Source organism: Nyctereutes procyonoides, unplaced genomic scaffold (genome assembly GCF_905146905.1).
Source record: "Nyctereutes procyonoides isolate TBG_1078 unplaced genomic scaffold, NYPRO_anot_genome, whole genome shotgun sequence".
Classification (NCBI taxonomy): Eukaryota; Metazoa; Chordata; class Mammalia; order Carnivora; family Canidae; genus Nyctereutes; species Nyctereutes procyonoides.
In genome coordinates, this window is record NW_026575125.1 from 96,131,381 (window position 1) to 96,155,977 (window position 24,597).

The 24,597-nt window shown below is 38.2% G+C and overlaps 1 protein-coding gene across 1 annotated transcript; it reads right to left on the bottom strand.

The window, feature by feature from the left end:
* Nucleotides 1–5,260: 5,260 nt before the first annotated feature.
* Nucleotides 5,261–7,172, bottom strand: LOC129518073 (keratin, type I cytoskeletal 18-like). Its single transcript, XM_055338109.1, has 2 exons — nucleotides 7,151–7,172; nucleotides 5,261–6,704 (listed from the first exon to the last, which is right to left on the bottom strand). Exons 1-2 carry the CDS (start codon nucleotides 7,170–7,172, stop codon nucleotides 5,320–5,322), a joined length of 1,407 nt encoding a protein of 468 aa, XP_055194084.1. The 3' UTR covers nucleotides 5,261–5,319.
* Between the last annotated feature and the right edge of the window lie 17,425 nt (nucleotides 7,173–24,597).

Consider the following 24,597-nt stretch of genomic DNA (forward strand, 5'->3'; position numbering starts at 1 on the left):
AACTAAAAGACAACCTACAGAATGGGAGAAGATATTTGCAAATGACAGGAGTGAGAATGGTGAAAATTAACAAGACAGGAAACAACAAATGTTGGAGAGGATGTGGACTTGCACTGTTGGTGGGAATGTGAACTGGTACAGTCACTCTGGAAAACTGTGTGGAGGTTCCTCAAAGAGTTAAAAATAGAATAAATAAATAAATAAATAAATAAATAAATAAATAAATAAAATAGAGCTACTCTACCACCCAGCAATTGCACTGCTGGGGATTTACCCCAAAGTACAGATGCAGTGAAATGCCGGGACACCTGCACCCCGATGTTTATAGTAGCAATGTCCACAATAGCCAAACTGTGGAAGGAGCCTCGGTGTCCATCGAAAGATGAATGGATAAAGAAGATGTGGTTTATGTATACAATGGAATATTACTCAGCCATTAGAAACGACAAATACCCACCATTTGCTTCAATGTGGATGGATCTGGTGGGTATCATGCTGAGTGAAGTAAGTCAATTGGATAAGAACAAACATTATATGGTCTCATTCATTTGGGAAATATAAAAATAGTGAAAGGGAATAAAGAGGAAGGAGAGAAAATGAGTGGGAAATATCAGAGAGGGTGACAGAACATGAGAGACTCCTAACTCTGGGAAACGAACAAGGGGTGGTGGATAGTGTGGTGGGTGAGGGGATGGGGTGACTGGGTGATGGGCCCTTGATGGGCACTGAGGGGGCACTTGATGGGATGAGCACTGCGTGTTAAGCTATATGTTGGTAAATTGAACTCCAATAAAAAATATACAAAAAAAATGAGATGTGGTATTAGGTGAGATGGTATATGTGTAAGCTGATGGCCAGGTACAGAATGAGTGGGCCAATGGCATGTTTTGAATCGGAATCATTATTGAAATTCAAGATTACAATCCAGAGATTTTTCCAGATAAATCTCCATTAGGAAAGGAGCAAGCCAAGGCTTGTTTTATTAATTAGTGGAATATGAGCATTTCTGCTCTTGCTCATGTGTACAGAATATATATTACTTAATATAAAAATAACTGAGTCACTTACCTATAAAGAACTGAGCATTACCAGAGGGGAGGTCAATGGAGGATGGGTTAAATCGGTGGTGAGGACTAAGGCATGCACCTGTCTTGATGAGTACCTGGTATTACCTGGAAGTGTTGAATTGCTATATTTATACCTGAGACTGATATTGTAATGTATGTTGAATAACTGGAATATAAGTAAAAACTTTAAAATATAAAAACAAAAAAAATGAATAGGACATAGAAATATTGATGGAATTTCACCAGATAGAGATAAGGATTTGCTAAAATAAAAAAAATGCATGGTTCTGATGTTAAATTCTAGTTCCAACATTTACTATCTGTGTCACTCTGCATAACATACTTAATCTCTCAGACTCAATCTATTTTCAAAAAATGGGTATAATACATAAGTTCAGTTGGTTTACAACCAGAGTTGTAAAGATTATAGAAACTTAAAGTGCTTAGTGCAATCTTGGCACATATAGCTGTACCTATAATGGTAGTATTCAACAACTTTTTTTTAAAGATTTTATTTATTCATTCATGAGAGACACAGAGAGAGAAAGACGCAGAGACATAGGCAGAGGGAGAAGCAGGCTCCCCTGCAGAGAACCCTATGTGGGACTCAATCCCAAGACCCCAGGATCATGTCCTAAGCAGATGCTCAACTGCTAAGCCACCCAGGCATCCCTACAACAACTTTTGATATTGATTTTGTTGGAAGAAAAACATGACCAAAGCTGCTATACATCAAAATAGAATGAAAGCACCACCTCTAGCCCTCTGAGTCATGACTTCCTTTCTTGACTTTTGTACATTACAGTCTGGTAAATGTTTGAACAACTAGTTCTGGGTTTGAGGGAGAAAGCCCTGATATGCAACATTTGGTGATTCCCTTGGGGTAAATACCCCCACAGTAGCCTATTTCAAGCTACTGTTTTACAACTGGCTCAGATACTTTCTGTAATTTAAAAAATCAGCTCTTGTGAGTTGTTGGAGCATACTGCTGCTCATAGTACACAAAAACACTAATAGCTTCATTGTCAATTAATTGGAAAACTAGTTTTTTAAACATTTTATTTTATGCCAAAATCCTTGATGGATTATTACATAGATATTTAACAACAGTTTAGAAATATTTCAGAGAAATGGTTAGTGTTTCTAGATGAGCTGGGAACACATTATTTTTCCACTAAAATAATGAAATATAGCATTCTGCTTTTTAAAAATTTATATTCCACTGCATTTCAGAAGTGATCTGATTCAGATACTGAAAGATGCCTGCAGTGTCAAAACCAATCTAATCTGAGTCACAGAGAATCAGCTCTGGATAAATCCAAGGATCACCTAGTATAGTGTTTTCAAACTATGCTGGGCTTTACACAATATATATTATAAAATATACTTCTTGTTGTGGGTGTCAATCAAAACATTTTGGAAGATCTCTGATTAATTAATTAATTAATTAATTAAAGGATGCTGCACACCCAACTTGGGGCTTGAAATCATGACCCTGAGAGCAAGAGTTTCATGCTCTAGATCCAGTCAGGTGCCCCTGGGTATCCCTGTTTTAAATAAAATAAGAAGATTGACATTTGGAGAGTGGAAGTGAGTAATCTAAAGTCTCACACCCAAGCTAGTCCCAGAGCTGATATTAAAACACAGACTGATTCTTTGGTCATAGTTCTTTCCCACACACCATGACTTGACATCTTATGTTTCAAAAAGTCTGTAAAATACTTAAAGCAAAAGCTATATTGAGTCCTATTCAATTAATAATACTTTATTAAATGATTTGTTCTTTCTTCTCTCTTTTTTTAATCTGCTCTATATTTTTGGATTTTGCATTAGTGTATTTGAATTAATGTTTGTATAATTATCATGTTGAAACTCTTTATTGATCTATTTTGAGATTGAGCTATGTTTGGGATAGAGAGCATTTTCAAACAATATTGAGCCAATCATTTGGTTACAATTGACTGGAATCCTTTCTGCTTTCTGCACTTGTTTTCTCTAAAAGCTAAAAGACTAGACTGCTTTTGCAACTGTACTTGCTTGCTCTTTAGTACAACTACTTCCATGAAAGGGATGTGCTTGAGTGCCAGACTAAAAGCCCGTTTATTTTAAAGGGCAGAAGTAGCATTTCTTTGTTTTATACTGCACAAAATTTTATTCCATTAAAATGTAAGAATAATAATTTCACTGCAAATCCCATTTTTTTTCCTCTGAGAGAATCTTAAGAGTAGGGATTTCCTGTTTTTGTTTCTGATATTTCCACACATTATGGACTGACTGACTTGTTTTCTCTTTGTTTTTTTTTTAACTACACACACATCCATAAATTTTTTATTCTTTTATTTTTTAAATATTTTTCCCCAGGGTCCTTTTTTTTGTATTTTTTTTTAATTGGAGTTAGATTTGTCAACTTGTAGTATAACACCCAGTGCTCATCCCATCAAGTGACGCCCTCGGTGCCGGACAACCAGTCACCCTATCCCCCTGCCCACCTCCCCTTCTACCACCCCTTTCATTTCCCAGAGTTAGGAGTCTCTCATGTTCTGTCACCCTCTCTGACATTTCCGCTCATTTGTCTCCTTTCTCCTATAAACCCTTTCACTATTTTTTATATTCCCCAAATGAATGAGACCATATAATGTTTGTCCTTCTCCAATTGACTAACTTCACTCAGCATAATGCCCTCCAGTTCTATCCACCTTGAAGCAAATGGTGGGTATTCATCGTGCGTAATGGCAGAGTAATATTCCAGTGTATATATAGACCACATCTTTATGCATTCATTTTTCGATGGACACCGAGGCTCCTTCCACAGTCTGGCTATTGTGGACATTGTTGCTACAAACATTGGGGTGCAGATGACCTGCTGTTTCACTGCATCTGTATCTTTGGGGTAAATCCCCAGCAGTGCAATTGCTGGGTGGTAGGGTGGCTCGATTTTTAACTCTTTGAGGAACTCCCACACAGTTTTCCAGAGTGACTGTACCAGTTCACATTCCCACCTACAGTGTAATGGGTTCCCTTTCTCCATATCTTCTCCAACATTTGTTGTTTCCTGTCTTGTTAATTTTCCTCATTCTCATTGGTGTGAGGTGGTATCTCATTGTGGTTTTGATTTGCATTTCCCTGATGACAAGTGATGCAGAACATTTTCTCATGTGCTTGTTGGCCATGTCTATGTCTTCTTTGGTGAAATTTCTGTTCATGTCTTTTGCCCATTTCATGATTGGATTGTTTGTTTTTCTGCTTTTCAGTTTAATAAGTTCTTTATAGATCTTGGATACTAGCCCTTTATCTCAGTATGTCATTTGCATATACCATATCTAATTCTGTAGGTTGTCTTTTAGTTTTGTTGACTCATTTTTGCTTTTGTTTCCCTTGCCTTCATGGATGAATCTTGCAAGAAGTTGCTGTGGCCAAGTTTAAAAAGGGTGTTGTCTGTGTTCTCCTCTAGGATTTTGATGGAATCTTGTCTCATATTTGGATCTTTCATCCATTTTGAGTTTATCTTTGTGTATAGTGTAAGAGAATGGTCTAGTTACATTCTTCTCCACATGGCTGTCCAATTTCCCAGCACCATTTATTGAAGAAATTGTTCTTTTTCCAGTGGATAGTCTTTCCTGCTTTGTCAAATATTAGTTGACCATAGTCATAGTTGAGAGCCCATTTCTGGGTTCTATATTCTGTTCCATTGATCTATGTGTCTGCTTTTGTGCCAGTACCAAACTGTCTTGATAATCACAGCTTTGTAATATAACTTGAAATCTGGCATTTTGATGGTCCCAGCTCTGGTTTTCTTTTCAATATTGCCCTGGCTATTCGGGGTCTTTTCTGATTCCACACAAATTTTAAGATGATTTGCTCCAACTCTCTGAAGAAAGTCCATGGTATTTTGATAGGGATTGCATTAAATGTGTAAATTGACCTGGGTAGCATTGACATTTTCACAATGTTAATTCTACCAGTCCATGGCCATGGAATGTTTTTCCATCTTTTTGTGTCTTCCTCAATTTCTTTCAGAAGTGTTCTGTAGTTTTTAGGGAATAGATCCTTTACCTCTTTGGTGAGGTTTATTCCTAGGCATCTTATATTTTTGGGTGCAATTGTAAATGGGATTGACTCCTTAACTACTCTTTCTTCAGTTTCATTGTTAGTGTAGAGAAATGCCACTGATTTATGAGACTGATTTTTTTTTTTTTACCTCTGAACCTTTTATTGTCCTCCTGCTCCTCAAAGGGTACCCTGTTTTGCTGCCTCAACGCCTCAGAATTTTGGTGTCGTTGGTCTCAGACACCACCTTGCCGTCCACGATCTTGCGGGTGGTGGTCTTCTGGATGGTCTGCAAGGAGTTGCTGCTGTCCAGGGCGTCAGTAAGACTGAGGTCCTCCCGGTCTTCCAACAGGCGACGGTAGGTAGCAATCTCAGCCTCCAGCTTGACCTTGACGTTCAGCAGGGCCTCGTACTCCTGGGCCTGGTGCTGCCCCTCTGCCCGGGTCTGGGACATCTCTAACTCCAGGTGCAGCAGGACCCCGTTGAGCTGCTCCATCTGCATCGCGTAGCGGGTCTCGACCTCCCTCAGGCTGTTCTCCAAGCTGGCTTTCAGGTTTCTCATGGAGTCCAGGTTGATCTCCAAGGACTGGGCGGTACGTCTCAGTTCCGTGAGGGTCATCTCAGCTTCTCCGATCTCAGCGGTCTGTGTGGTGACCACTGTGGTGCTCTCCTCGATCTGCTGAGACCAGTACTTGTCCAGCTCCTCCCGGTTCTTCTGAGCCAGCTGGTCATACTGGGCCGGGATATCTGCCATGATCTTGCTGAGGTCCTGAGATTTGGGGGCATCCAACTCCACCGTCAACCCAGAGTTGGCGATTTGGTTTTGTAGACCCTTTACTTCCTCCTTGTTGTTCTTCTTCATGAAGAGCAGCTCCTCCTTGAGAGCCTCGATCTCTGTCTCTAGCTGCAGCCGAGTGACATTGGTGTCATCAATGACCTTGCGGAGCCCATGGATGTCGCTCTCCACGGACTGGCGCATGGCCAGCTCCGTCTCATACTTGACGCGGAAGTCGTCAGCAGCGAGCCAGGCGTTGTCAATCTGCAGAATGATGCGGGCATTGTCCACAACACTTGCAAAGATCTGAGCCCTCAGGTCCTCGATGGTCTTGAAGTAATGCCCCCAGTCTCTGACCTGGGGGCCCTTCTTCTCCAGGTGTTCCCGGATTTTCATCTCCAGTCTCTGATTATCAGCCTCCAGGCTCCTCACCTTCTCCAGGTAGGAGGCCAGGCGGTCATTCAGGTCCTGCATGGTCTCCTTCTCGCCCTGGATGCCCCCTATGCCCGCCAGACCCCCGGCCATCCCTGCGGGCAAGCCTCCGGACCCCCAGCCGCCCTGGAAGCTGGTGGAGCGGGATACGGAGATCCGGGAGCCCGAACCCCCTGCACCTGCATAGACGCTGGCCGCGCTGCTGCTGATGGGCCGGACCCGGTGGCTGGGCGCCTGCACGGAGCCCAGGGACCGGTAGTTGGAGGAGAAGGTGGAGCGGGCGGTGAAGCTCACGCTGCTCGGAGGGAGGGCCGGAGGGCGACTCGGGAGGCCAGGGCTCAGGCTCGGGCCAGGGACCGAGATTGATTTTATATTGTGCCACACTGGCAAATTGCTATATGATTTCTAACAATCTTGGGGTGGAGTCTTTTGAGTTTTCTACGTACACTATCATGTCATCTGCAAAGAGGGAGAGTTTGACTTCTTTGTTAAATTGAATGCCTTTTATTTCTTTTTGTTGTCTGATTGCTGAGGCTAGGACTTCTAGTACGATGTTGAATAGCAGTGGTGAGAGTGGACATCCCTGTCTTGTTCCTGATCTTAGGGGAAAGGCTCCCAGTGTTTCCCCTTTGAGAATGATATTTGCTGTGGGCTCTTCGTAGATGGCTTTTAAGATGCTGAGGAATGTTCTCTCTATCCCTACACTCTGAAGAGTTTTGATCAGGAATGGATGCTGTCTTTGTCAAATGCTTTCTTTGCATCTATTGAGAGGATCATATGGTTCTTGTTTTTCTCTTGTAGATATGATCTATCGCGTTGATGGCTTTACGAGTGTTGAACCAGTCTTGCATCGCGAGAATAAATTGCATTTGCTCATGGTGAATAATCTTCTTAATGTACTGTTGGATCCTATTGGCTAGTATCTTGTTGAGAATTTTTGCATCCGTGTTAATCAGGGATATTGGTCTATAAATCTCCTTTTTGGTGGGGTCTTTATATGGTTTTGGAATTAAGATGATGCTGGCCTCATAAAACGAGTTTGGAAGTATTCTATTACTTTCTATCTTTTGGAACAGCTTTAGTAGAATAAGTATTGTTTCTTCTTGAAACGTTTGATAGAATTCCCTTGGGAAGCCATCTGGCCCTGGATTTTTGTGTCTTGGGATGTTTTGGATGGCTGCTTTGATTTCCTCCCTGGTTATGGGCCTGCTCAGGTTTTCTATTTCTTCCTGTTCCAGTTTTGATAGTTTGTGGTTTTCCAGAAATGCGTCCATTTCTTCTAGATTGCCTAATTTATTGACATATAGCGCTCATAATATGTTTTTAAAATAGTTTGTATTTCCTTGTTATTGGTGGTGATCTCTCCTTTTTTATTAATTAGAGTCTTTTCTCTTTTGTTTTTAATAAGACTGACTAATGGTTTATCTATCTTATTAATTTCTTCGAAGAACAAACTCCTGGTTTTCTTGATCTGTTCTACAGTTCTTCTGGTCTCTATTTCATTGAGTTCTGCTCAAATCTTTATTAACTCTCTTCTTTTGCTGCGTGTAGGTTTTATTTGCTGTTCTTTCTCCAGTTCCTTTAGGTTCAAGGTTACCTTGTGTATTTCAGTTTTTCCAATTTTTGGAGGGATGCTTGTATTGTGATGTATTTCCCTCTCAGGACTCCTTTTGCTGAATCCCAAAAATTTTGAACGGTTGTATCTTCATTCTCATTAGTTTCCATGAATCTTTTTAATTATTCCCTAATTTCCTGGTTGACCCTTTCATCTTTTAGCAGTATGCTTTTTAACTTCCACGTGTTTGAGTTTCTTACAAATTTCTTCTTGTGATTGAGTTCAAGTTTCAATGCATTATGGTCTGAAAATATTCAGGGTACAATCCCAATCTTTTGGTATTGGTTAAGGTCTGATTTGTGACCTAGTATGTGGTCTATTCTGCAGAAAGTTCTATATGCACTTGAAAAGAATGTTTCTCATGTATGAAATCCACAAAGCCATGTATGAAAAGCCCACAGTAAATATCATTCTCAATAGAGAAACACTGGGAGCCTTTCCCCTAAGATCAGTAACATGAGAGGGATGTTCACTCTCACCACTGCTATTTAACATAGTACATTGTTTCTTGTTTTTCTTGTGTATTCAGTTGTGTTTGGATGCAAAGTTCTGTATGTATCAGTGAAATCCATGTTGTCCAGTGTTACATTTGAAGCTCTTATTTCTTTGGAGATGTTGTGCTTAGAATATCTGTCATTTGCAGAAAGTGCCATGTTGAAGTCTCCCAATATTAGTATATTATTATCTAAGTATGTCTTTACATTGTCTATTAATTGATTGATATATTTGCAGCTCCCACATTAGGGGCATAAATATTCATGATTGTTAAGTCCTCTTGTTGGATAGATCCTTTAAGTATGATATAGTGTCCTTCTTCATCTCTTACTACAATCCTTGTGATATACTTTAATTCATCTGATATAAGGATTGCTAACCCAGGTTCGTTTTGAGGACCATTTGAATGGTAAATGGTTCTCCAACTTTTCATTTTCAGACTGTAGTTGTACTTAGGTCTAAAATATCTTTTTTAGACAGCAAATAGATGGGTCTTGCTTTTTTATCCACTCTGAAACCCTTTGTCTTTTGATGGGATCATTTATTTAGCACATTCACGTTCAGAGTTACTATTGAAAGATATGAATTTAGTGTCTTCATAATACCTATTCAGTCCCTGTTTTTGTGGATTATTTCCTTGGGCTTTCTCTTTCTTTTACAGAGTCCCCCTTAATGAGAGCTTGTTTGGTGGTCACATATTCTTTCAGTTTCTGCCTATCTTGGAAGCTCTTTATCTCTCCTTCTATTCTGAATGAGAGCCTTGCTGTAAAGTATTCTTGGCTGCATGTGTTTCTCATTTAGTACCCTGAATATATCTTGCCAGCCCTTACTGGATTGCCAGGTCTCTATGGAGAGATGTGCCATTAATCTAAAACTTCTCCCCATATATGTTAGGGATCTCTCATCTCTGGCTTCTTTAAGGATTTTCTCTTTATCTTTGGATATGCAAGTTTCACTATTAAATGTCGAGGTGTTGAACTTTTTTTTTTTTAATTTGGGGGGGGGGGGCTATTTCCTGGATCTGAATGCTTGTTTTTCTCCCTGTATTAGGGACATTCTCTACTATGATTTGTTCAAATATGCTTCCTAGCCCTCTGTCCCTCTCAGCGTTCTCTGGAACCCCAATTAAAAGTAGACTTTTCTTTATGAGGCTATCAATTATTTCCTTAACCTTTCCTCATGGTCTTTTTATTGTTTTTCTCTTTTTTCCTCAGCTTCGTTCCTTGCCATGAACCGTCTTTTATGTCGTTCACTCTTTCTTCCATCTCATTAACCCTTGTCGTCAGGACCTCAGTTTGGATTGCATATCATTTAACTGATTTTTAATTTCAGCCTGATTAGATCTAAATTCTGCAGTCATGAAATATCTTTATTCCTTTTGCTTTTTTCTAGAGCCTCAAGTAGCTTTATAATTGTGCTTCTGAATTGGCTTTATGACATCAAATTGTAATCCATATTCTGTAACTTTGTGGCAGAGAGTACTTTCTCTGATTATTTCTTTTGTGGTGAGTTCTTCTTTGTATTCATTTTTCTCAGTGCTGAATGGTTGTAGGAGTGGTCTGAGTCAAGAATATCAACCACTACCTAAGTAAATTTCACCCTAGATGATTTTGCCAAGGTCAGCGACCAGAAATGGAAAACAATGATCAGAACAATATAAAAAAAAGTACCACGAAGTGAAAAACAATTTTAAAACAAAGTAGTAAAAAATAAAAGGCCAAGAATCCCACAGCAGAAGTGAATTAAAAAAAAAACAGAATAAAGAAAGAGGACAATAAAGGAGAAGAAAACAAGTCGGGTGGGGACTGGGGGATGGTGGTGGTGATGAAGTTGTAGTGGAGGGAGAATGTAGTCTACCTGATGGGCTATAGAGGGTGATACTCTTCGTTCTGAGTATGTTAAATTCTGCATTTTAGAAGATTCTCAGTCCCAAATGTATATAAACAGAAATACTTGTAGAGAGCCCCAACATTGACCACCAAAACATAAATGGAATAAAAGAGGGGGGCAGTGTGGGAATGAAGACAGAATATAATCTCACAGAATGAACCATCATGGTATACCACGTGGTTCTTGGTGCATGCTGGTCTTGTTTTAGAAGGTATTAACTTCCTCCATTTTAGAACAAAATGAGTAGAGGAAACAAAAAAAACACAAAACAAAACAAAAAAACACATCTTGTACATCTCCCAAAATTAAGTTGAGTATGTTAAGGGAATCTAGAAGTGGAAAATATATCTATGACCTGTAATTGTAGAAATATGAAAGTCAAAACGGAAAAAACTTTAAAATGAAGAGGTGGTAAAATATTGTAGTTAAGGTTGGAAAGGAAAAAAAATTGGAAATTTACAGGCTGATATATAAATGAGTTGTACTGGAAAAAGGAAGAAAAAAAAAGGAGGGGTCCCCTTTGGTTGTATATACTGTAAATCTAGTGACTTCTGGAGCTTTCCAGCGCTGCTTGGTCAAGAACTTTCTCTTCCCCTGTGCTTCCAGCTGGCCTTCTGGGAGTCAGGCTGCTGTGCTAATTTTCAGGTGCATGCACCTGGGGGAGATGCCCCCTCCCATACTGGGTGCTGGGCTCAGTGGGAGCTGTTTACCCCATGAGGCCTCTCTTCCCTGGGGGCCCCACTTCTCCCAGGCACAGGGTGACACAAGGAGTAACAACAACACTGGTGGCAGCCAGGTCTCTAGCCCTGGAGTCAGCTCCTTGTAGGTAACTACCGCAGTGTCCCACTCAACACTGGCCTGGATGCTCCCAGGGCGTAGGTTCCCTGATCTGCACAGCTTGGGGGCGCTGGCAGCAAAAGCGTCCTCCTTGTCCTGTGCCCTCCCTGCCTCTGCCTGTTCCGGGTGGAACACAGGATCCTGGGCTGTGTCCTATTGGCGCCCTGGGATCCCTGGCCTGCGCTGCTGGAATCGCGCTCCCGGACTGGGGCTCTCGAATACAGCAAGGCGCAACCACCTCTACCCGGAGCCCCCACCTGACCTACCGGCTTCTCCCTGAGGCCCCACCAGGCCTGCGCTCCAGCCCTTTACAGAGATCAGCCCACAGTTTATGGTTCACTTTCCCCCAGGGCGCACCTCCTCTAATAGTGATTCTGGAAGACCGGAGGCTCCACTGCCCCTCCTGAGATTCTGCTCAATTTCCTTGCTAAGCACCTTTCCGTTGAGGACGAATCCGGTGCAGATTTTTGAACGTTCCTGCTTCTCTGGGGCTGGGCTTTCCTGTCTCTGAGGCTCTTGCCACCGGCCTTAGCCTGGCTCCTCGCGGGGCCCCTCCCCCACTTGATTCTATTTTATTTATTTCCGCCTTCCTACCTTGTTAGAAGCGAAAACCCTTCTCTCTGTAGCGTTCCAGCTGTTCTCTCTTTAAATATCAGGTCGAATTTGTAGGTTTTCAGGATGATTTGAAAGTAATCTAGGTAAGTTGGTGGGGCCAGGTGAGTTGGGGACCCCTACTCCTTCACCATCTTCTCCAACCGACCCATAAATTTTTTTATTTTTTTTAAATTTTTTATTATTATTTTTTATTTATGATAGTCACAGAGAGAGAGAGAGAGAGAGAGAGAGAGAGAGAGAGGCAGAGACACAGGCAGAGGGAGAAGCAGGCTCCATGCACCGGGAACCCGATGTGGGACTCGATCCCGGGTCTCCAGGATCGCGCCCTGGGCCAAAGGCAGGCGCTAAACCGCTGAGCCACCCAGGGATCCCCCATAAATTTGTTTATGTATGCAATCTGAGCTGAAGAATTTAGTGCAAGTTATTAATATGCAGCTTAAATATTTCATCTTCTCTCTCTAATTACATGAAGGTTTGGGTTGCCAGAGGTCTATTTCACCTATTTTGGATATTTCTGAAATACCTTAGGAAAACTAAACCATTCTAACACCTTTTTCTAGAATGGTTACAACAGCTTGCAAAGGCAGAATTTAAAAAGTGGTTTATAAATAGAAACAAATGAGGAGTATTCCTACCCTGAAGTGTTAGATACTTGCTGTGTTTGAGCACAACAATTTATAAACTTTCTAACCAAGATAGTTTTCCACTTTATAGAGTCCATAGATCATAAGTCAGGGTTGATACTCAAAATAGTGTCCACCAGTATAGCCATAGAGACCATACCTGCTCTCTCCTCTAATTGGGTAAGGACCCATTTAAGATTTCATATTAAATATTTTGACTCTCACTTCTGATATTGACCAATTCCTTAGGACATGTAATACTACTCTTTGTCCTAACAATGTCTTCTACATAAAGAGGATGCTCAGTGGTACAAAACAACAACTATGATATTAACAGCAACAAAGACAATGGCTATCAATTAGGTAGCACTAAAAAGAATATTAAGTAGTACTTACTATCTTCTTGGCACTGGTCTAGGAACATTACAAGTATTAGCTCACCTAATTCTTACAAAACCTTTATGAGAAAGATTCTATTTTACAGATGTGAAAACGGAATCAGGTAGAGGTTAAACAACTTAACCATTGAGATATAACTAATAACAGTTAGAACTGAATTCTTAATCAGTCTAGCTCCAGAGTCACTTGACTTAACACTTAAAATGTGATAAAATCATGGCTACTTAATAAAACAGTCGTATCAATTTCATAGAAATATTTTTTATAAACTACCTCAATTTAAGCCCATGGCATTACACCAAAATATATTCCAAAAAGACCTGCACATTTTATACAAGGAAGATGTTATTTATGGAAGTATAATGTAGACTTTGTATCCCGATGATAGAGTGCTTCATTCAGTAGTGAGTAAATATTGTGAGCGAGCCAGAAGGACCTCTACACTATCCCACATCAAGGCCACCATTCACACTGCATTTTGTGAGAAAAATTTCTCCTGGAGTTGTGCAATGTGTTTGGCCATTTTTGCAGGTATGCTTGGACTTCATATAGTATAAATATTTCTTCTTGAACCTGGAAGAGCTAGATTAGAAGTTATCTGTTGTAAGTTTAAATGCACATGACTTATTAGAATATGAATATAGTTAATGTGGCTTGTGGTGTTCTGTTCTCCCCAAGAAAACACCTTAGGTAGTCCAGACAAGAAGGTCTGTCATGAATGCTGGGAGGAATAGCTCTTAATTATTGCTTTCACTCTATAGTGCTTAAGAGTTCAGGTTTTGGAGTCAGACTAATATGGGTTCAAATGCTGGTTCCTCAACCTGGTACTGTGTGACATTGGGCAAGTCATTGAACTGCAATTTCATCATCTGTAAATGAGAATAACAAAGAAGATAATCAAGTGAGATTATGTATTTAAAGACCTTAGCACAATTCCAAGTATAGAGTAGGTACTCAGTAAGAATTAGAAAATTATACTCTGATTTCTTCTGGAACTTGCCTTTTTCAGTATATTATTTTTGTAATGTAATCATGTTTACACATTAAGCTGTAGTTCATTCATTTTCATAGTTTTAAGCAGCAAAGGATTCCATAGCATAACAATGCATCCATTTATTAATTTGTAGTTTTCATAGTTTTTTACTTCAATAAAAAATACTGCAATATAAATTCTTGTGCATGGGTGCTTGGGCAGCAAATTACTTCTTAATGAGTCTTTAAGCATTAAAGTAGTATTTTAATTGTTTAGAACTGATAGTATAGAAAATGTAGTAGACATTGTCCAGGCTTATATTGTAGATTCGATAAGCTAATATTTATAGATAGATGTTTTCAAAATCTCAGACAGCTTTGTTCAGATAAAATGATGTATTGGTAAATAATGTTCATTTGTAAAAGGAGAAAGAAAAGCAATTTATTATAGTCATATAGGAGACCAACTGTTTAATAATAAAAAGCATTTGGTGGAAATCTTGATTAAAAAAAATTAAGATGGGGACACCTGGGTGGCTTAGTGGTTGAGTCCCTGCCTTTGGCCCAGGGCATGATTCTGGAGTCCCAGGATCGAGTTCCACATCAGGCTTCCCGCATGGAGCCTGCTTCTCCCTCTGCCTGTGTCTCTGCCTCTCTGTGTGTATTTCTCATGAATAGATAAATAAAAATATTAAAAAAAATAAGTTGATTTTTCCCACAAAATAAATGTTTGTGATACAAATGTCCGAAAATCTCCTAGAGTGAGGCTCTCACTACCTGTATACAGCTTATAGAGAACCCACATCTCACCCCCACCCCTGCACCAATCGTGATTTTGTTTTGTTTTACCTTCATACAAACACTTTTGGAATAAAGCATGTGTTACAAAAGTGTCAATCTCTATGATATTTGCGATGGGAATATCATTTACTATAGCCATCTTTCTTTCATTTCTTTTAATGTACACTACAGTATTCACTGCATACTCTAGTTTCTGTTCTCCTTGTAGAAATAATGTCCCTGATTCACCAGTCATTATTGACCATTTTGTTTTTTGGCCCAGATCTTCCACACCTGCCTCACCAGCCCCATCTGCTGGAAAATAATGGACCTATTGAATACAAGAGATGTGTGGTGCTGAATCAATATCTCCCATGATTCCATTTGCTTTTCTTCATGAAGCTCTCCAGAAATTTCTTCCTTGTGTCTCTGCTCATAAAATTCAACTTTGCCACAGCTAAACATAACTTTCCATATTTAAACAATTCTTGACATCAAAATGAAAGGGAAAAAACCTTCATAGCTTTAAAGAACATGATGTGGCTTTTATTTCATCTTTTTTTTTCTATATCCTTAAAACAATAACAGTAAAAAAAAAGTTGTCTAGGAAAAGTAATCACATGTTAATTACAGAATACCATGATGAATTACCTCATCACACCCTTCACCATTTGTCAAAAAAACTGTCATCCTTTCAAAAGTTTAGTGCCATTTCAGTCAGCATAGCAAAGATTAATAAAAAACCCTTGATATTTGACTTAGTAATCACAATTTTAACTATTCTAAAAATTTCAATTTATATCTTAAAGTCTCCACTTGAAAGATTTTAGAATGTATTCATGTATTTTTATTTTTTGTTGGAGACTTTATGTATTATACACCATCAGAAATAATTTTTCATTTCCCACAACTCTCTCATCTACAATATATTTAAATACATCTTTCCAAGTCTATATTAAGTTTAATTATAGATATAAACTCATTAAAACAATTGTTTTTTTCCTGTTTTTAAAGTGATCTCTATAGCCAACATGGGGCTCAAACTCGTCACCCTGAAATCAAGAGTCATACACTCCAACAGCTGAGCCAGCCAGGCACCCCTGTTATTTTTGGTAATTTACTCAAGAAACTGAATGCTCAGACATGAACAGAAAGAATTGTCAATCATTTTTAGGTGTAGACATGTTAATTGACATTAATATATATGTCAGGCACTGTACTTAAGATATTGTTTTTTTTTTTTCTCAACACTGATTCTCAACTCTGAATGTATGATGGAATCACCTATGTAGCTTTTAAAAAGTACTGATGAAGAGAGCTTGGTCATATTACTTATTGCTTAGCCTCCTTTGCTTCCTGTCCATTTACTTTCTACATTTTATTTATTTATTTATTTATTTATTTATTTATTTATTTATTTATTTATATTTTTTAAAGATTTTATTCATTTATTCATAGAGACAGAGAGAGAGAGGCAGAGACACAGGCAGAGGGAGAAGCAGGCATCATACAGAGAGCCCGACTGTGGGACTCCATCCAGGGTCTCCAGGATCATGCCCTGGGCTGTGGGAGGTGCTAAACCGCTGCGCCACGGGGGCTGCCCTTTCTACATTTTAAAAATTATCTTTCTTTTGTTTTTGCTCTTACAGTAAGATAATATGAGAAAAGCGCATAAAACACAACTGTACAGTACAGTGATTGATTATAAAGCAAGCACCCATATAAAAGCCATCCAAATGAATGGATAAAATATTGACAGCACTACAGAAGCTGCCAGTGTATCCCTTCTCAGTTTCCTTTAACTATCCCACACTCTGCAGAAGGAAACATCATTTTAATGATAAGCAGTTATTTGCTTTATTCTGCAGTATTAGCATTGTATATGAATCCTTAATAGCATAGTCTAATTTTGTCTGGTTTTACACTTTACAAAAATGATACAAGAATCTACATATGATTTTGTGCCTTTTTTGTTTAACATTTATTTATAAGAATTATCTGCACATTGTCACTATACTTCATGTATTGTTACTGACTTATAATACTCCATTGCATAAAAATATTATAATATATGTATTTATTCAATTGTTTATGAACATTTGGTTGTTTTTAGTACAGGACCATTACAAATAATGCTGCTGCTATGAACATTATAATATATGTATCTTGGTGTACATATCTAAGCATTTCTGCAAGGTATACATTTAAGAGTGGAACACTGATCAAAGGCAAGACATCTCTTCAACATCATTAGATAAATACAAATTATTTTCCAAAATGGTGGAACTAATTTACATTCTCACCAATAATGTATAAAAATATTCTTTCCTTCCACATCTGCACTAACTTTTTGATGTTTTTATGACTTTAAAAATATTTTGCCAATCTACTGAGGATGGTTTTGACTTGTATTTTCATGATTTACTAACGATTTTGAGAAACTTTTCATATCTTTATTGTCTATTTGGATTTTTCTTTTGTGAAGTGCCTATTCAGTATTTTGCTCACTTTTCTATTGAATTGTCTACCTTTTTCTTATTGATTTGTAGGAGATTTTATACATTCTGGAGATAGGACTTTTGTCAGTTATATGTTTTTCTATATTTTGTTGTTGTTGTTCAGAGTCAGTTTTTGTTCCTTGTAAGCATGAATCCTGACTAATTCTAAATATGATAAGCTAAATTTAAATTTAGCTATGGTCAGTGGATAACTAGGGAGAAACAAACACACATATACTTAGAAAATATTGAAAGTAATTATACAAAGAATATATCGATAGTAATTGTAATTTGGATGGTGAAATGTCAGGTAATTGTTTTCTTCTTTCTGTTGTTTCAAATATTTTAATAATGAGCATGTGTTTGTCTAACACTATTGATGGAGATACAGAAGGTATAAAAAATAGGCTGTATTCTTATTGATTCCATATCATTCCTCTGGAAGAGTTTTGTGGATAAACCTCTTTACTCACATATTTTAAAATTTAACCATTTCTGCAAAAAAAAAAGTAGTTGGAGTAATTATTAATGAAGGGTTCTGATTATGTGGTTTCTAATTATTTCAGTTGTTTCTACATTAGGATATTTATTTTCCAAGTTTATGATTCCAAAAACAAATTACCATTTATTTAGTTATGAATGTGTATTTCAGCTGGAAAAGGAATATTTTGTAATGAATCTAAATGCAGAGGTCATTTTTTTCCTCTATATTTTATTTCAACAGCTGTGTTTCTACCCATTCATTTTATAAATATTTTCTACTTTACCCAACAAATTATATTTTTCAGGCCTTCTATAACATTCAGAGATACTTTAAATATATATATATATATATATACATATATATATATATATATATAAATATAATTTTTGTTCTTGCTATCAGTATACTATATCATATTGTGTGGTTCAAAAAGGCAAACAAAGTATAAGAAAATATTTCCACATGGAGTCACACACTGTGGAGAACAATGCTCTGTGCTGAAGAAAATGTTGAAAATAGATAAATCCCATATACTAGAAAAAAGCACGAGAAGATAGTTATAAGCACAAATACATTTTGATAGATTCTATGAAAAGGGGGTATTGGTAGATATCATTATAGAATCTTTCAAATAAACTAGCAGGCACCATCATTACTTCTTCAAGTACAGGCAGTATAGAAAGAATAATAGCACATACACCATTAAATACCCAGAAATTTTATTTAACCAAGTATTTTTCCATTTTTCTTGCTATGTAAAAGTCAGAAAGCTAGTAATTTGACTTTACCTTGAATAGATAATCTCTTACATAGGTGGCTGTGAAAAAGGAAACTGCATTTTCATGGAACATGTTTTTTTTTTTTTTTTTTTTAAATGGAGTTCAATTTGCTAACATACAGCATAAAACCCAATGCTCATCCGGTCAAGTGCCCCCCTTGGTGCCCATCAGCCAGTCACCCCAGCCCCCTGCCCCCCTCCCGTTCCATTATCCCTTGTTTGTTTCCCAGAGTTAGGTGTCTCTCGTGTTCTGTCACCCTCTCTGATATTTCCCACCCACTTGTCTCCTTTCCGCTTTATTCCCTTTAACTATTTTTTATATTCCCCAAATGAATGAGACCATATAATGTTTACCTTCCCCGATTGACTTATTTCACTCAGCATAATACCCTCCAGGCCCATCCACCTCGAAGCAAATGGTGGGTATTTGTCGTTTCTAATGGCTGAGTAATATTCCATTGTATACATAAACCACATCTTCTTTATCCATTCATCTTTCGATGGACACCGAGGCTTCTTCCACAGTTTGGCTATTGTGGACATTGTTGCTATAAACATTGGGGTGCAGGTGTCCTGGGGTTTCACTGCATCTGTATCCTTGGGGTAAATACCCAGCATTGCAATTGCTGGGTCGTAGGGTAGCTCTATTTTTAACTCTTTAAGGAACTTCCACACAGTTTTCCAGAATAGCTGTATCAGTTCACATTTCCAACAGTGCAAGAGGGTTCCCCTTTCCCTACATCCTCTTCAACATTTGGTGTTTCCTGTCTTGTTAATATTCACCATTCCCAGTAGTGTGAGGTGGTATTTCACTGTGGTTTTGATTTCTATTTCACTGATGGCAAGTGATACAGAACATTTTCTCATGTGCTTCTTGGCCATGTGTATGTCTTCTTTGGTGAAATTTCTATTCATGTCTTTTGCCCATTTCATGATTGGATTGTTTATTTCTTTGCTGCTGAGTTTAATAAGTTCTTTATGGATCTTGGATACTAGTCTTTATCTGATAGGTCATTTGCAAATATCTTCTCCCATTCTGTAGGTTGTCTTCTAGTTTTGTTGACTGTTTCTTTTGCTGTGCAGAAGCTTCCTATCTTGATTAAGTCCCAATAGTTCACTTTTGCTTTTGTTTCCCTTGCCTTCATAGATGTATCTTGTAAGAAGTTGCTGTGGCCAAGTTCAAAAAGGGTGTTTCACTCATATGGCGAATATATGAAATAGTGAAAAGGATTATAGGGGAAAGGAGTGAAAATGAGTGGGAAAAATCAGAGAGGCTGACAGAACACGAGAGACTCCTCACTCTGGGAAACAAGCAAGGGGTAGTTTAAGGGGAGTTTGGCGGGGCGATGTGGTGACTGCCTGTGGGGAACTGAGGGGGGCACTTGACAGGATGAGCAGTGGGTGTTACACTATATGTTATGCAAATGAACTCCAATAAAAAATATACCAGAAACCCCACAATAATTTATTTGATTTGGGGCTGGAGAATATCACTTGATGAGAACAGAGAACAGATTAAATTTAATTGCTGTGTATGTCACAACTGTTCTGTGTAAATAAGGAAATAAAATTCAACATTATATAAAAGCTACTCCAATCCCTTCAGATTAAGTAACAAATTAAAAAGTACTTAAGGAAAGTAATGCTCAAATTTCATGTTACCCTCATAGCACCAAATCAGATATTGCCATGTTAGCCAAATTTGTGTATAATAGAAGAAGTCTTAAAAGTGTTATTATAAAAGGATAGATTACATTTTTCCTATTACCTCTAATTAGTTTAGTGTTTGTTCAGGACCAATTCAATCTCCCTGATCCTCCTTATGCAACAGGTAAACAGAATGATTTCAAAGTGGATTAAAATTACAATCCTTTTCTCTCTTGACTTAGCACAATATTTTAGAAAATTATATTTGGAATTACCCCCACATATGGATTTCTGTGTGTAAATTAATAATAGGATTAAAGCTGAAAAATTCAAGCAAACTTAAATTACAGTGAATTGAACAGAGTAGGGATAGGGGAAACATTATAAGTATCACTTTTCAAATCCCTCATTTATTTATTCACGCATCAAGTATTTACAAAGGACCTACTATGAGCCATATGTTGGAAACATACTGATTAATAAGGCAGATAGCAAGTAAATATAAAATAAACTAATAACTTCAGGTAGTGGCAAGTGTAATTAAGGAATTAAACATGGTTATGTGCTAATGACTGGCAGTCACCTTCTCAGGTTTATAGAGCTAATTTACATAAAGTTGTGAGGAAAGGACCCACTGAGGTGTTGATACTTGAGCTATGTTCTTCATAGAGAGGACCCAGTGGGAGGGAAGAGCATTACTGACAGAGAAAACATACAGTGCATTGGTACTGAGGTAGCATGACTGTGAGATTAGTTATTTGAAGAAAATAGAGATTGTAGTTGAAGTTTCTGGCCCAAAGAAAAGAAAGTGATCTCAGATTTTTTGGAGAGGTAAGCAGGGCCAAATCATGTAATGCCAACAGAGTGTTGTGAGCAGTTTTATTTTATTCTCTATGCAATGGGAAACATAATTGTTTTGGGTTACTGAAGAGAGTAACGTGACCTGATTATATTTACCCTGAGTAGTATGACAATGTCAGTAAAGGAGGGAGGCCAGACTGAATGGAGATAGATCAGTTATGAAGGCATTGTAGGAAAAAAGAAAAGAAGGCATTGTAGAAATTCAGATGAATGATGACAATGTTTTCTTTTTAGGATTTTATTTAATTATTGGGGGGGGTGTACAGAGGGAGAGTGAGAAGGAGAAGAAGACTCTCCATCGAGCAGAGAGCCCACTGTGGGATTCAATCTTAGGACCCTGAGATCATGACCCGAACTGAAGACAGACCTAACTGGCTGAACCATGCAGGTGCCCCAGTGACAATATACTTTTTTTTTTTTAAAGATTTTATTTATTTATTCACGAGTAACAGAGGCAAACAGGTGGAGACATAGACAGAGGGAGAAGCAGGTTCCATGTGGGGAGCTGGATATGGGACCCAATCCCAGAACTCCGGGATCATGGCCTGAGCCAAAGGCAGGTGCTCAACCACTGAGCTACTCAGGTGATCCCCAATGACAATATCTTAACCTATAGTAATTGTAGTGAAGGACACTCATCTAGAATCAACCTTATGCCATAATATAGAAAATGTGCTGTATCTTTTTTTTAAGATTTTATTTATTTGTTCATGAGAAACACACAGACAGAGGTAGAGACACAGGCAGAGGGAGAAGCAGGCTCCCTGCAAGGAGCCTGATGCGGGACTCAATCCTGGATCCCAGGATCACGCCCTGAGCCGAAGACGGACGCTCAACCGCTGAGCCACCCAGGCTCGGAAAATTTACTGTATCTACTCAGTTGAGATTAATCATGTTTTCCTTCCATAAGGAAAAATCTATAATTTCACAATGGAAATGATATAGTTTATGACATATGAGCAAAATCACATTTTATCTCATTTTCATTATCTTTAATAGGAAAACATGATCTAAGAAATAACTTTACTGTGAGGACTAAAGTGCTTGAATTCCTAGGAAAAATCCTCAATATCCTCAAGTTTTTCATGATCTAACTAATTTTAAGTTGTTAAAATATTTGGGTCATGGGGAGGTGTTCTTACAGGTATCTAGTAGATAGATGCCAGGGATATTGCTGAACATCCTACAATGCACAGGGCTGCACTCCACACAAGAAAAATAAGAGTTCAGCCCCAAATGGTACTGATACAGAGAAACCCTGATCTACCTTTACTTTTTTGCTTGGATTTAATTCTGACTCTCCTTTGAGGACACTGCCTTCCCTTTAGCCTTTTTGAGTGGTGGTTTTTAATTTTTTCCCATTACTACTCATAATATAGAGCCTAGAGAGCACAGTAAATGTCATACTTACTCTTCATTGCAACTTTCAGCCCATTTTTCTCTCCACCTCATCCCTAAAATCCCTGAATCTTATGTTATTGTGAGCTACAGATAAGTAGATCACCTTTCACTCTTCCCCTGCTTTAGTTCTGGTTCACTGAGATGCTCTCTAATACTACTACTCCTGTAATTGTTCTTGGCAATATGTGTATAATATTGTTCCAATATCATAGCCTCTAAGTGCCTTAAACTGCTCTCTTCAATGATCTTGAGGTTGACCCTACCTCATCCACTTAGTCTCATGGTCATACCCCAGACTTTATCATTATCAGTAATTGCTACCCAACCTCATCTCAATTCCATCCAACCTATTCTCTCACCACTTTTTCTAACTTTTCAGGTTACTATTTCTTGTGTTCTATCTGCAATAATCCTTCGTTCTCACCTGAGCTTGAAATGTGTAACTTTCCAATGTGTTTTAGTCCCTTATGCCCCTGGTATCTTTTTATCTAACTTAAATTTTATGTTGAGCCATTATAATTTATTGATTCTCACACCCAATTCAAATGTGTATGTGTGGTTTCCCTACACCAACAAGCAGTTCTCAGGACATTAACTGGGTGTCCTACAATTTTTTTTTGGTGTCCTACAATTTAACTCAGCTCTGGCCCTATCCACCTGGAGATAGCATCAAATTCCACAAGTTATGGACTTAGTTCCACAAGATTGCCCTCTATTTCAGATGCCAATCAGAAGCCCAGTTGTTACTTGTGTTTCTATTGACCTGCTGCAGATTGGAGATTCCCATAACCCCCTCATTGGATTTGATTAATTTGCTAGACCTGCTCACAAAACTCAGAAACATTTTACTTACCAGATCCCTAGTTTAGCATAAAAGGATATAACTCAGGAACTATCAGATAAAAGAGATGCAAAGAGCAAGGTATGGGAAAGTTTCGTGAAGCTTCCCTGCTCTCTCCAGACATGCCACTCTCCCAACACCAACACGTGTTCACTGGTCTGGAAGTTCTCCAATTTCTGTTCTTTTTTCTTTTTTTTTTTTTAAATATTTTATTTATTTATTCATGAGACACACAGAGAGAGAGGCAGAGACACAGCCTGAGGGAGAAGTAGGCTCCTTGCAAGGAGCCTGATGTGGGACTCAATTCTGGATCCTGGAATCACACTCTGAGCCAAAGGCAGACGTTCAACTGCTGAGACACCCAGGCACCCGTCTTTTTTTTTTTTTTTAGTGACTTCATTACATAGGCATCATTATTAAATCATCGGCCATTGTTGATCAGTTCAACCTCCAGTTCTCCCCTCCCTGGAGGCCAGGGGGTAGGACTGAAAGCTCCAATGCTCCAGTTACATGGTTGGTTCCCATGGCAATAACCCTCCATCATTAGGTGCTTTCCAAAAGTCACCTCATTTACATAAACTGAGTTGTGGTGGAAAGGGACTTGTTGTGAATAATGAAACACCCATTTCACCTTTAGGGTCTAACCAATTTCAGGAACTGAGGACAAGAAACCAAATATGATGACAAAAGATGCTCCCATTGTTCTTATCACTCCAGAAATTCCAAGGGTCTTAAAAGCTTTAAGATAAGAACCTTGGGAGAAATATATGAGAAATATATTTTGGTCATCCAGTTGACAAAATTGCATAATAACATCCTTGTATTGATCCTCAGTTCTTTTTCTCCTTTTTCACCTCATCACACTCACTTGGCAAAATACAAACCTGCATAATTGCAATTTTCCAGCTACTCTGTGACAGCACTCATGTAACTGAATATAGCTGGAGGAACAATGTCTTATTCATGTCAAGATCTAGTATTTAGCATAATTCCTGGAAAAGAATAAATACTCAATAAATGTCGATGGCTAAGTTTTATCTGTTTTGTTTATCTGCAGTCAATTCACTACTTATATGGTTCCAGTGACATCTGCTTCATTCCTTAATCTTCACAAACCAACTCTTGTACATAGCCTTATTTAGGGTTAAGTGGTCTCAATGAAAAGTACCTTTATTGCAGGACCTTATCTTGTCTCCCCTCTCCTTACGGTTCCCAAAGACTCTGTTCTTGTTTAAAAAAGCCTATTATCCCTATTGGGATTTCGAATAAGTTTTCTTCATATCTGGCATTTAGATCATAGTAAATGTGCATACACAAATGCAAATCCATGCCATTTCTAGTTTGAACAATCATCCCCTCTTGCTATGCTCACTATCATGACTCCATAAAAACTGACAAATTTTTAAAGAATTTTTCTTTAATAATATTCATTTTTATAAAGACTATAAATTAACAAGAGGATAATATGTATAATTAATACCATCAATTGAAGAGAAGGGTCATTTTCCCATAATCAGTCTTTTTGGTCACTTCCAATTTA

Bases quoted from the DNA above. Each gene is read 5' to 3' on its own strand.
- LOC129518073 (XM_055338109.1), bottom strand. From the start codon at position 7,172: ATGCAAGACTGGTTCAACACTC. The intron at 6,705-7,150 runs GTAAAGCCATCA...GCAATTTGCCAG, and splicing joins GCAAGACTGGTTCAACACTC to TGTGGCACAATATAAAATCA.